Source organism: Dreissena polymorpha, chromosome 2 (genome assembly GCF_020536995.1).
Source record: "Dreissena polymorpha isolate Duluth1 chromosome 2, UMN_Dpol_1.0, whole genome shotgun sequence".
NCBI classification, from domain to species: Eukaryota; Metazoa; Mollusca; class Bivalvia; order Myida; family Dreissenidae; genus Dreissena; species Dreissena polymorpha.
This window is the reverse complement of record NC_068356.1, coordinates 118516234-118530248: the sequence shown is the minus strand read 5'-3', so window position 1 is coordinate 118530248 and position 14015 is coordinate 118516234. Positions and strand designations below refer to the sequence as shown.

General features: G+C 34.4%; 1 protein-coding gene across 11 annotated transcripts; it reads left to right on the top strand.

Annotated features, from left to right (window-relative positions):
- Positions 1-73: 73 nt before the first annotated feature.
- LOC127868697 (dnaJ homolog subfamily B member 12-like) lies at positions 74-13819 on the top strand. 11 transcript variants are annotated; one of them, XM_052410690.1, is made up of 11 exons: positions 74-240; positions 1842-2007; positions 2696-2841; positions 3221-3352; positions 3880-3927; positions 4658-4746; positions 5626-5735; positions 6471-6634; positions 10303-12089; positions 12235-12263; positions 12322-13819. In XM_052410690.1, the coding sequence occupies exons 1-9, from the start codon at positions 96-98 to the stop codon at positions 10410-10412; spliced, it is 1110 nt and encodes a 369-aa protein (XP_052266650.1). In that variant the 5' UTR covers positions 74-95; the 3' UTR covers positions 10413-12089; positions 12235-12263; positions 12322-13819. The 11 variants fall into 11 exon arrangements, with proteins under 11 accessions (XP_052266650.1, XP_052266646.1, XP_052266648.1 ...); XM_052410686.1 differs by having other exon boundaries at positions 12206-12263; XM_052410688.1 differs by lacking the exon at positions 12235-12263 and adding an exon at positions 12177-12234.
- Positions 13820-14015: the final 196 nt, after the last annotated feature.

The following is a 14015-nucleotide window of genomic DNA, read 5'->3' as shown; positions in this document are numbered from 1 at the left end:
GCCAATGTGTCATTGTTCTTACTTGTTAACTAGTATTTAATTGGATAATATTTCAACATGAACCAATCATAAACCACGTACCAAATAATTGTTGGATGAAAACCAAAATGGAAGGTAATAAAGAGGATTGCTTTAAATGTATCCGGATTGCTGAACGTTGTTTAGAGGCTGGTGACCTTGAGAAAGCTGTAAAGTTCCTAAATAAAGCTGAACGACTGTATCCAACTCAGAAAGCTAAAGGTAATACATAACAAACTGTTCTCTTCAACTATTCTCCTTTTGGGTCAGACTGTACTCTGTAGCAAAACAAGTTCGACCCTTTGCGATTTCTACTTCTTTTATTGTTAATATTTTAGGGGCCGAACCACTGATTGCTTAGAATATTACAAGAAAAAGTACCGTCACACATGAATGACGAAAAAAGAAAAGTTGTAAAATACCCTTTTTACAATTATTAGTTTATATTGATTAAAATATCACGACTGGTATCATGGGACCCCACTGTATCGCGGTACTTGTCGACTGGTATATTACATTTCTTGAATAAAGTTGTTAAGTTTTCATATTTTCAGTATATTCCATAATAAATTTTACTAGGTACTGGTACCAGGTAACTACCAGTTGACGCCAGTAGATTGATTGTCATTGTCATCATTGTCACTTGGTAAACCCAGGAATGCAAATTGTGCATGCCTTGTGAATTGTATATATTTTATATGTAAAATGATCAATCTTTTTGCGTTATTTATAATGTGTATATCGTTATGCCTCCTATTTTCGCGATGTATTTTCGATTTTACATCGCAAAATTTTATTACCGAATATACTGAAAATATGAACTATTTTCAAGTAATGTAATATACCAGTCGTGATATTTGAATCAATATAGACTAGTAATAGTAAAAAAATACTGTATTTTCAGGGCTCGACATTAACTTTTGAAGCCACTTGTCCAGTCGGACAAGTAGACCATAATTTCACTTGTCCTGGCCAAAAAGCAACTTGTCCTGACCATTATATCTTATTCTGCTCAGCACTTTGCAAAATAATGAAATAATACAAAATGCTCAAATCATAAAGACTTGATTCGTTCAAAATACATGTAAACATAATTGTAAGCAATTTCAATACAAAAAGAACTGACTAGAATAACAGGAAAACTCAAGATAATTGATTTTTAAACATTATACAAAGCCATAATACCTGACAAAAACTTGTGTGTTGCCAACATCAAACAGAAAATGTTAAAAGCGATGTATATGTACAGTACTTAACTGATATTTAAAAAAATAAATCATTCTATACATAGAGAGGACGTCACTACGTTAATTGTCTGTAAGATCGGTGTGTACCGGTGTCGTAAAATGCATATTCTTTACAAGGGAGAATATTCTTGTTATCTTGGCACAGAAAAAATGTTAAGGGTTGCTTCCCTTGTGAACAGTACAGTGTAGTACATGTATCACATGGAACTATCGGAATATCTCGGGCTTCTACGATTAAACGTATACAAAATATACTCGGAAAAGTTGAGTGATATCTCCACAGAAATGATGGCTTTAAAGGCATTTTTTCTAAGTTATACAATTATAATGACCACTTGTCCCGCCGTTGGACTAGCAAATTCTTTATTTACTTGTCCGGACTAACAATTTGGTTGTCCCGGACAGTCGGACTACCTTTAATGTCGAGCCCTGATTTTACATCTTTTCTTCGTCGTCGTGAGACATACATAATAATATTAATTACATGATACAAACAAAAAGGCAAAAACAAAATTTTTCTGTATTCTTCTATTCATCAATTTCTATTTATTAAAAAACAAAGTTATGTTGTTGCAGATTTACTGGAGCGTGCTGAAAAAGGTGGATCAAATCAACAAACAGGAGAAAAAATGAATGGCCCAAAACAAAGACGTGGAAGTGTAGGTCGGGAAAAAACAAGTGAAAGTGCTGAAGAAAAGAAAGAAAAAGAATACACAGATGAACAACTTGCTGTGGTGAAAAGGTTAAATTGATTTTTATGCACCCTTTCGAAGAAAAGGGGGCATATAGTGATCGAACTGTCTGTCTGTCTGTCTTTCCGTCACAATTTGCGTTCAGGTTTCGAAAAATGCGCATAACTTCCATGTCCCTTGAGATATAACCTTCATATTTGGTATGCATGTGTATATGGACAAGGCCTTTCCATACGCACACAAATTTTGACCCCTATGACCTTGACCTTGAACTTAGGGTCTGCGTTTAGGTTTCGAATTCTGCGTTTAGGTTTTGAAAAATGCTCATAACTTCCATGTCCCTTGAGATAAAACCTTCATATTTGGTATGCATGTGAATATGGACAAGGCCTTTCCATACACACACACATATTTTGACCCCTGTGACCTTGACCTTCAACTGAGGGAACAGGGGAAATATTCGATTACTCCTTGTGACTGATGATGACTGTTAGTACATATAGATCAAAATTAACACAAGCCCTCTATAAACTTGGTGCTTAGATTTTTGGTTTCATGTTGGCTGTATTGTAAATATCCATGATTTCAAAAATTAAAATAAGAATTCAGGCTTTCTCAGTGAAATAGCTCATATTACAAACTGGGTGCATGTATATCATTAATAATGACTTTGAATAAATTGACTTTTGTAGAGTGCAAGAAGGCTTCTCATTATTATAGATTAACTGCCTGTTTTAGAGTGAAAAAATGTAAGGACTACTATGAGATCCTGGGCGTGGAAAAAGATGCCACTGAAGCTGACCTGAAGAAAGCGTACAGGAAACTAGCCTTACAGATGCATCCAGACAAAAACAAGGCTCCTGGTGCCACCGATGCTTTTAAAGGTGATAAGCATAATATAAATGCTTTGAACATTGTTTAATAAATAACAAACCTTTTTATATTGGTATTTAAATAATTGTCGACTTTATTATGTTTTCAACTCTTGTGGTTAGCAATTTTTAGCATACAATTATGATAGCAATTTTAGTTGAAGATCTTTTACTGTTGCTGCATGTCTTTAAAATACCATACACACAGTAAATAAAGTGAACACTGAATGGGAAAATGTCATGCTTATCATATTATTATTTTACATTGCACACTATTATACAATTTATATATATATATATATATATATATATATATATATATATATATATATATATATATATATATATATATATATATATATATATATATATATATATATTTAAATGACAGCTGTGGGTAATGCGTTTGCGGTGTTAAACGACTCTGAGAAGCGTAAGAAGTATGATCAGTTTGGTCCTGAGGAAGAAAGACGCACCAGTAGTGCTGGGGAGTACCAGTACAATTACTCTCACGGATTTGAAGGTAGTTCCCCCTGCATTAGATTTATAACCTGAATTGACGTTATTGTGTTATAATTCTTGTTATTTAGATAATTTATAGAACTCAATATTATAGTTAAAGACGAATAACATGGCTGTAGTAAAACTTGCTGATTTGGCAAACTGCAGAATTAGTCCTGGAACCTGCGCATTCATGTGGCATTATCATGCAGTATGCAGTTGTTTTTAGAGCATGAAGAGGAAAACATAAAAAGTGAAAATATTGAGTGACATGGATTCAGTTTAATTAAATGAGCTGGTGCAAATAACATATTAAATTGATTTCACAAGCAACTAGACAGCAATGTATTTTAAACCCATAGTTCTTCGAAGAAGAATATTTATTATAATATGAACAATACTCATTTATTTATGCCAAGATGTGCAAAACCCAGATGATATTAAATGTTTATTATGGACAGATATGTATCCATCTCCATTAAGAAATTTAAAATAATGTTATGTACTTATTCAAGTTGTTTTATGACTATTGGCCTTTTCTATTTTCAGGAGATATATCACCCGAAGAACTGTTTAACATGTTTTTCGGAGGTGGAGGTAAGAAGTAACATTTTGTCTAAAATCAACAAAAAAAATTAACTTCAGTTTTGATGCACTAGCCCAGGTAATACGAAAGAAGCATCCCAATTCTAAGAGAGGTGCTTTTAATTGTTTCATCATGTTTTGGTAGGTCTTAGAGGTCATGTACATCATCCATCGAGGTCACGGTCAAACGATGAGGTAAAGTATCTGATAAAGTAACAAAACCAAATGCATGCATATGTTGATATCAGTGAATGGTTGGTAGATTGATCTGAAGCTATGTTAATAAGAGATGGTTGGGTATGATTTTATGGGATTCAATTATTAATTTTTTTAACAGTTTCATTATTTTAAAAAGCGCAGTGACTATTAAGAATGGAGAATTTATCATTATGTAGAAATACCCTGCTGACAGAGCTTCAGATGAATCGGTACTATTTGTTATTTAAAAGCATGTTGGGTTGTCACTTAAACCAATTACATTCATAGTTGATAGTATTTTTTCCAAATACACTGTGTTTATTAGATCACTACTTCAAAATGATCAGAACCTGAAAGGTTGTTCATAGAAAGTCTATAACCACAATATTGTATGTTAATTATATAAAAAATAAACTTGACAACCCTGAATCATAGCATTTGCCTTCAAGCTTAAAGCAATTACAAAATGAAGGCAGATAGTACCAATCTGTTTGTTGTGCGTGTCCTGAATGTGGTTTAATAATCTTTCTCAATTTGTATGTAGGCAATGTTTATCAACGCAGATCACGTCACTCACATACACACTCTACAAGGCAGCATTTTCGATATGCTTCTACAGAGTCTTCTAACGATGTAAGTTGTTTATAGGCAGACTCTTATTTGAAACTTTATTTGTTTTAAATGATGAATACAATATTAAGTGCCAAGCCTTCAAAGTCATAACGTTTTCAATAACGATTTGTGTTGTCAAATTGTTTAAATGTGTTCTTTTTGAGTACACATATTAATTGCAAATACTGCTTATGTTCAATACTAATTGAGGTTTTGAAACCCTTTTATGATGAGTAGAGCATCTACTTTCGTGAAGTTAAACTAAATCTTTTGTTTTAAAGCTGGAAAATGGCTTTAAACATGTGTTGATTTGCGAATGGTTGACATATCCTTAAAAAGCGTATTTTTCAATTTAATCAAGTTCCTTGTATTGTGTTCCAATGTTGTGGTATTAATTATCAATATTTTGTGTATTGAATATAGCATCTTGAAGAGCTGTTTCTTATTTTAATTTGATTGGAATAATGTACTTTCCTTTCAATTAATATGCCATTCTGTTCTACTGATCTTAAGCATGGAACATGTGAACAAAATATGAACCAGCTTTTTAAAAGCCATTTCATTTAAGTTAATATATTGTTAATATTAGGTCAGTTCCCATAAATACTAAATAATTATTTAAACAACTGCTTATATCAGCATCTGCCTCTCTGGGAAAATGGTTTTAAATGCACGTGCTTAGTGTCCTCCCAGATTAGCCTTTTTAATGCACAAATGCTTATCAGGGACGTCACTTTCTTCCTAAACCGATTTTGGCTAAGAAGAGACTTCCTTTAAATGAAAAATACAATAAAAGTGGAAAGTTTTGTTTCAGATTAGTCTGTGCCCCGTATTCCCAGAGTAAGGCTCATATGCATTTATGAAAACTAATGTAAACACATTTGTGATTGTCATTTTCAGGGTAGTGCTACACTGTTACTGCAGCTGGCTCCAATACTTCTGTTGGTTGTTATCTCCCTTCTCAGCAGCATGTTTGTATCCGATCCTGTATTCAGCCTTCAAAAATCAGAGTAAGTCTCATAGGCCAGCTGTTAATGAAATGGTGTTTTTTTGTTTCTTCCTCAACACTTTTAGCTTATCTTATGAGCTTATGCACAAAAAGGCCTTTTAAGCAAGGTTATGCATAGCAAACTGGCGCTATCTGGTCAGGAGATATCCTTTGCATTTTAAGTCCTGTAAGGTTTTTTTGGGCCCATTTGCAGACAGTGTTGCTCTTGATCAGACTATATTCGAGAAGTTTAAAGCTGTTTTTTTCCAAGGAATTTTTCATGTATTTAGAGTGATCATTTGAGTGTTTCCTGCAGAGTTGTTCGATGTCATGCGCAGTTTACTTGTTGTTTTAAACCACTGAAGAGGCCCAACGTTTCACTGAAAATTGACGCTATGTTTTTTTCTGGGTCAAATGGCATGCTATATTTATGACTTGAATTTGATGAAACTTGATCTGGACGTTTATCGCGACCAAATAAAATCCAAGATCTAATCTGGGTCACGTGGATTCAAAATTTAGTTTACCAGGTTAAGTTTTAGACCAGCCTTGTTGCCACTTTTATTGCCTTGTAACATAATTACAATGAAGTCAGGATGTGTCTTAAGCATAGACAGGCCAGGTTTAAAACAAGGTCACATGAAGAAAAAAACAAGGTCAACTGGTCTTATCTGCAATGATTATTGTACCTTGAACACAGGTGAGGGCTCGATGTCCCTCATATATATAAACACATTGGTATGTTTTTTTGTTTCAGTAAATATACAGCTCAGCGAAAAACACAAAACCTCAACATACCGTATTTTGTAAAGCAAGACTTTACAGCAAATTTTGCTGGTGATTTACGGAGAATAGAGCGCCAAGTGGAGGAGGAATTCGTATCAAACTTACGGCAGAATTGTTGGCGGGAAAGGAGTTATAGTAAGAACATTGTTTTGGTTCTTCACATTTTTAGCCAACATTTGCAGTAAGAGTAAGCTTGCCCAAAGTCTTATATTATTGTTTGAGACAAGGAAACGTTACAAGTCCGTCTTTATGAATTTGAGAATCTCAGAAAGCCCAGTTCAAAGTTTACCAGTGCAGGGATTGCAGAGATTGTTTTAATTTCAATCGCTAAGCTCTAAAGCTTATAAACATCTAGAATTTTCACAGTTACATTGCTGCAAAATTATCTGTTAACATTGAATATTTTTTTACAGTTATATACAAATTCTATTTAGTTTATCCGAAATACAAATGAGTTGTTTTTAGAGGAGTATAAGGCAATACTGTATATAGACTTTTAGATGTGTGCTATTTAAAATGAAAATTGTAAACCATGGGATCTTTCAATGCTAAGAAAATGATGTAATTTATGTACAGGGGGGGGGGGGATTCTCGCTACCTCCAAAAAGTTGTTGCCAATTAATATTACCTCTTTTAAAAAGTTGTTTCCATTCTCTTTTTAATAACAATTCAGTGTATATTTACATGTAATTGTCACCATAAAATAACATATACAGCTTGCAGATTGCTTAATCCTTTCTTCCCATGAAACTCTGTATTTGCTATGCCCCCGAAGAAGGGAATATAGTGATTGCAATGTCCGTCCGTCTGTCCGTCACACTTTTGCGTTTAGGTTTTGAAAAATGCTCATAACTTCTAAGTCGCTTCAGGTGTAACCTTCATATTTGGTATGCATGTGTATATGGACACGGCCGGACAGCTCCACGAGATGCACATGCATGCCAAATATCAAGTTGCTATCTTCAATATTGAAAAAGTTATGGCCAATGTTAAAGTTTGCGGACGGACAGACGCCATATATTTGACATTTGACCTTGAAGGATGACCTTGACCTTTCACCACTCAAAATGTTCAGCTCCATGAGATACACATGCATGCCAAATATCAAGTTGCTATCTTAAATAGTGAAAAAGTTATGGCCAATGTTAAAGTTTTTTTCGGACGGACGGACAGACTGACTGACATACTGACTGACGGACAGTTTAACTGCTATATGCCACCCTACCGGGGGCATAAAAATGCCCCGCCTACTGGCGGCCATGTTTTTTCACCGATCTGGACCATTTTCGAACTCGTCCAAGATATAATTAAACCAATGTTTTGACAAACTTTCATGATGCTTGGGCAAAAATTGTGACTTCTAGAGTGTTTACAAGGTTTCTCTATAGCCAAATAAGGAAAACTGCCCCGCCCACTGGTGGCCATGTTTTTCAATGGACCAGAACCACTTTTGAACTCAACCAACATATCATTTAGTCAAACATTTTGAGACAGTTAAATGAAGATTGGACATGAAATGTGACTTCTACAGTGTTTACAAGTTTTTTCTTTTTTTTACCTAGTGACCTAGTGTTTGACCCGGCATGACCCAGTTTCGAACTCGACCAAGATATGATTGGGACAAAGCTTCTGACCAAGTTTCATAAAGATCGGAAAAGAAATGTGCCGTCTAGAAAATACACTGTATTATTATAAAAACATTAATAGTCAAAGGGGAAAAACTTCTGTAAACTTAAATGCAATATTTATAAGAGTCGTCTTGCATGTTACATGACCTTAATTCATGATGTTCACAAGCCTTTATACTATATAAATATAAGGAAAACAGCCCGTCCCCCTGGCAACCATGTTTTTCAACAGACCGGAACCATTTTCGAACTCAACTCTCATATCAAGGAAACAAATGTTCTGACCAAATTTCATGAAAATTGGGCCAAAAATGTTACTTCTAGAGTGTTTACATGTTTTCACTATATACATATAGAGAAAAATGCCCCACCCACTGGCGGCCATGTTTTTTCACCGATCTGGACCATTGTCGAACTCATCCGAGAAATCAATAAAACCAATGTTTTGACCAACTTTCATGATGATTGGGCAAAAATTGTGACTTCTAGAGTGTTTACAAGGTTTCTCTATAGCCAAATAAGGAAAACTGCCCCGCCCACTGGCGGCCATGTTTTTCAACGGACCAGAACCACTTTTGAACTCAACCAACATATCATTAAGACAAACATTTTGACAAAGTTACATGAAGATTGGGCATGAAATGTGACTTCTACACAGAGCTCCAGATAATTTTTTCAGACGAGGGGTATTTCACTCATGAAATTTTTAATTGATGAGTAAAAATCAAAATCCGATAATTTGAAGGAGTATTTATGTTCAAAGGATCAGAATTAATAATAAATTGTACATTAGTGTTAACTCTCTACAACAAGCAGTCTTGTATACAATAAAGCAATCACTTTTGTTTTATTTAACAGTTTTTTTTTCCCATTGGCTTATAAGCAGCCATTATTCTCTTTTTCCGTCTTGATTTGGCAAGCCTCTGTTTTCATGACAATAAAACACAAACACATGCAGATGATGCGGCATACGTCACAAAAAGAAAAGCGCTTTCGGGACAAAATCTTCCGGTCAGGACGGCACAGATCGTGACAGTCATATGAAAAACAAGCAAGCAGCAATTTTTCGCATTACATAATGATTCAAGTGGATTCATTGATTGCAAACCGGATTTCAATATATCTAACAGGTTGAACATGTGTTCTTAGTCACGTTATCTGAATGGTAAGCGGGTGACATCCATAAAACTTGTTTTTTATATAATTATGTATTTCACCTGCCATTTAAAAAGTGCTTGAAGGAAAAAGGTTTTTCCATTGTGCCACACGAGAAATGAACTGATAGCAAACATTATATGCTTGAAGTTGGGCGATTCGGGTTTTATCGAATGTGATGTCAAATGTTTTCACCATAAGCGTATATATATTCTCAACAATGCAGCGGGGAGCCCGTTGTGTCAACATCGGCCTTTATCGTTGGCCAAAATTTAATGATACCGTTCTGACTGAGATGTAAATTAGGTCGGGAACCACTTTCTATACATAGTGATATCACTACTACATTACCGGTGTGGACACACGAGAATCACTCATGTTTACATGAATTAATATGCATGTATAAACGGCTAATACGCAATGAAATTGCACACGATGCGTAATCCGAATTTAGCCAGGAGTTTTTTTACCCAACATTATTTTAAGTCATGCGTATTTTCTTTTTTTTCATGCGTATTTTACGCAAATACGCATCTTATCTGGCCCTCTGCTTTTACAGTTTTTTTCCTTTTTTTGACCTAGTGACCTAGTTTTTGACCTGGCACGACCCAGTTTCGAACTCCACCTAGATATCATTGGGACGAAGCTTCTGACCAAGTTTCTAAGATCGGACAATAAATGTGGCCTCTAGAGTGTTTATGAACAAATGTGAACGGACGGACAGACGATGGACAAAGACCGGTCACAAAAGCTCGCCTGAGCAATCGGGTGAGCTAAAAATAAAAATATTTTTTTTTTTTTACTCACAATGGTGGAGTTTCACCGGTAGAGGACCATATTGCTTGGCAATATAATGTTATTACTTAACAAAACCTTTTCTTTTGAAAAATTGCCAAATTTGAAATTTAAATGCCATTTTTGCGTTTCTGTCGCAATTGGCGAAAAGGGCAGATGACATCGGGAACCCAGATATGGTCACTGTGAAACTGTACTTAGTTATATTTCTTTTTGTCTTTCCAGAAGAGAATATGTTATGGAGAGCTAGGAACTATGCCGATGCCAAGTTATATGAGAGGGCTCAAAACATGGAGACACCGTCATGTGATCAGTTACAGAATCTGTACAGATAGTGACCACTTATTGAAACTCCACAGAAAGTTACGACTGGTTGACTCATGCAACTTATTTATAATCAGCCTTGCAGAACATGCACAATTTTAAGTCTCATGCTGGCGGACCAGTAAACGAATAAGAAACGTGGTATGTTCATTAGAACAATGGTCTTTTATGTTCAGACGTGAAGTAATTGAAGTGATTGACAACAGAGCCCAAAAATAAAGGGACAAAGCAAGTGCATGTATGATTGGTTTTGCAAGTTATTTAAGATACTAGTACTTGGAAAATTTGGAATATTAGCGAGAAAAAAAGTAAATCTGTTGTTAAATATGATGGTTGGATACACTTTGTTTTAATAATAAGTGTAACCTGCTGTTTCGACTTTTCATAGAACTTTTTTTCATCTTTTCATCTTCTTACCGCAAAAGGTCCATTAGGATATTACCACAATCTATCCTATCAGCTGTAAGGTAACTGATATTGTTCAAATTCATCAAGTTAATGATATTCTCTCAACAAAAATGATGATCCCAACTTAACATGTCGGTCTAGTATAAGCAACAATGCAGTGTGTTTTTTTTATATTGGTGATCTAAAGGCAATACATGTATTTGGGATGAGCTCCATTTTAGAGGCAAAAACAAGGTTTATTATGCTGACTATATTGTCAATAGAAAATGACTGTTTCAATATTAAAACTTGCTTGTAAACAGTTAAACTTGTTGACTAGATGTTCCGAGCAATAGTTACTTTGGAACTAAGTTGATAAACGCTTGTATTCATTTGTATGCCTGTTAAATAATATTGGTTTTAAAGGGACTGTGTCTCTAAAGGGATGAACAAAGCCTCAGGCGCAGGGGAAGGGTCTAGCCTTCAGATAGAGGAAAGAATGTTGTGTAAAACCAAATTGTGAGATGATTTTGTAAGATGTAACTAAAAGGCGAATTCAGTTGATGGGGGAAATATACTTTTGGCGGGAAAACTGTATGATGAAATGTTTTAAAAAGATGTAGTCTATATATAGATGCAGCTATAAAATAAACAGAAGCCTATCTTAATGTGTGCAGGCTGAATTGAGATTGTTTCAGTAATGTTCATAACCAAGTTTTATAACATTAAAATATTTTACCTGTTGAGTACATAGGGTGGAATATAGCAGTCCCACTGTCTGCAGTTCGTGCGGCATTCTGTTTTCCAGAGTTGTTTTACGCAATGCTTTCAGATATTGCGCTGATATTTGGCGAGTCTACCTATATGCTCTACATATGAATTGTGGGTTTATTTTTCAGTCCTTTGATTTTTGGCGAAGTAATGGACCTTGGACTTAACATTTTTTTCTAAAATACATGAAGCTGCTGTGCAGCTTCAAAGCTCAGTAGGGGGCATTGTGTTTCACAATAGTGGTCTTGTTTTTCCTTTTATTGTAATAAGAGTTTAAAATGTATGTGATACACATGTTTATAGTAATGTGAAATCAGGATATTGTTAAGTATAGTGTTGTACAATTAAATATTCTTTGTTTATTATTTCATAAAGGAGTCCTTTTCAATTTAGCTTTTCATAGTACACTTAGGGCTTAATGCATGGCATACTGCATCATCCCTTTAGAAGAGACTTTTTAAACAATAATAAAATGTTAGCAAAAATGGTTGTCCCTGGTTAACCTTTGTTGACTTCACTGGCTATTTGGGGTAGATGCATTCTTCACTGGCTACTTGGGATAGATGCATTCTTCACTGGCTACTTGAGGTAGATGCATTCTTCACTGGCTACTTGAGGTAGATGCATTCTTCACTGGCTACTTGAGGTAGATGCATTCTTCACTGGCTACTTGAGGTAGATGCATTCTTCACTGGCTACTTGAGGTAGATGCATTCTTCACTGGCTACTTGAGGTAGATGCATTATTCAATGGCTACTTGAGGTAGATGCATTATTCAATGGCTACTTGGAGTAGATGCATTCAGCCCAGTTTTTCTACAGCACAGCTAAATTTTAGATTTTGTTGAGATAATTGTGAACACACTGAAACTTCATTCAAAATAATATTTGTGCAATCAATTTATTTTTTGTGGACATTTTGTTGTTTTAGGCCATTGTTACTTGTAACCTCAGTATTGCCTGATGAATCAGTACCATATTCCTGCTAAAAGATAAGTGATATGCAGGTCTGATGTTGATACTTTTCCATTTAGTGTGAGACTATGAGAATAGTGTGCATAAGGAGCAACACAACATTTTCTAGTTGCATCACCGCCAGTGTAATGCAAACATTAATCTTAAAACGATTATTACTTTTCAAAATCGTGTTTACAACTTGTTGATGTTTACCATAATATTTTTTTCCATAACCTTTTGTTTTGTTTTAAATAATTGTTTTATACATGTATTTTACATATCCTTTTTACTTCTTTTCTATGTGAGTTATTTACCTAATGTTTTACAAATCTGTTAAAAATACACTTTATTGAAGTATAATTTAATAAAACATACAAGCTTATAAAATAAACATTCATACATGTTTGTTATGGTTCTACTAGATGAGTATAAATACCTGCTCTTAAACAAAAATAAAATTATTTTCTGTTCAAAGTTTATACGAGCTGGACTCTGCGAAAACTGAGCTTAATGCATGTACATGAGGTATTGTCTGAGATAAGCCTTTGCAGTCCCCACAGGCTTATCCTATACTAGGCTTTCTGCCGGCTTGATTTTCATTTAGATAAGATTTCCTCCACAATAAAATTCTGTAAAAGCCGAAAGTGTCGTTCCTGATTAGCCTGTGCAATATCTGTTTTGATACTTTAGGCATATACGTTAACCTGGATATTCCAAATCGCGGCTCTTAGGTTTGTTGTGTTTAACTTTATCAACACCTTAATAATTTAAGAAAACAAAATTGTTGTAAATTTCACTTTTACAACCCTCCTGTTCTTGGCTGATATTTATTACTATTATGCCTTTCAGTATCTTAATTTAAATATGTAAATACATGTTATTTATGATGGCGATAATGTGTTGTTTTCACATAAGATCAACCAAATATATAACATATTTTAGGAAACAATTTAAGAAAGGAATATTAACATTCCTCATTTTGTATATATTTGTTCTGTATTTGGAGTTTATATAATGCAATTATACTATATCTTTATTGTATGTGAGACAAATATGTTGTTGATGTTTTCCAGTTTTCACCTGTCAAATAGAATTTTAAAAAATGACTTAAGTTGTTTTTATTTCAATTTAACAATTTATAAATACTTTAAGTAACACACTTGTAAAGGGAATATTACTGGTAGGTTAGTGTAGAATATGGGTCACTTTATTTAGCAAGGCTAGGAAAACTTGAACCTTGTCAAATCCATTTTTCCTGCTGAGATACCTACCCTTAATGCTTTTAATCAATAGATTATTATTTCATGACAGCGTTCTTTTGCATTAGTCCCACAGTTTCATGCTATACATGTTAATATCTCTAGTAATCAGTTTCATGCACAAACCTGAGCAATTTTTGGGGCTGGTATTGGACCCCATGCCCCAACCAAAAGTACCATATTTTACCACTACATAGAAAAACTAATTCTCTTTGAAATTAAAAACAAAAACAAAAAACAA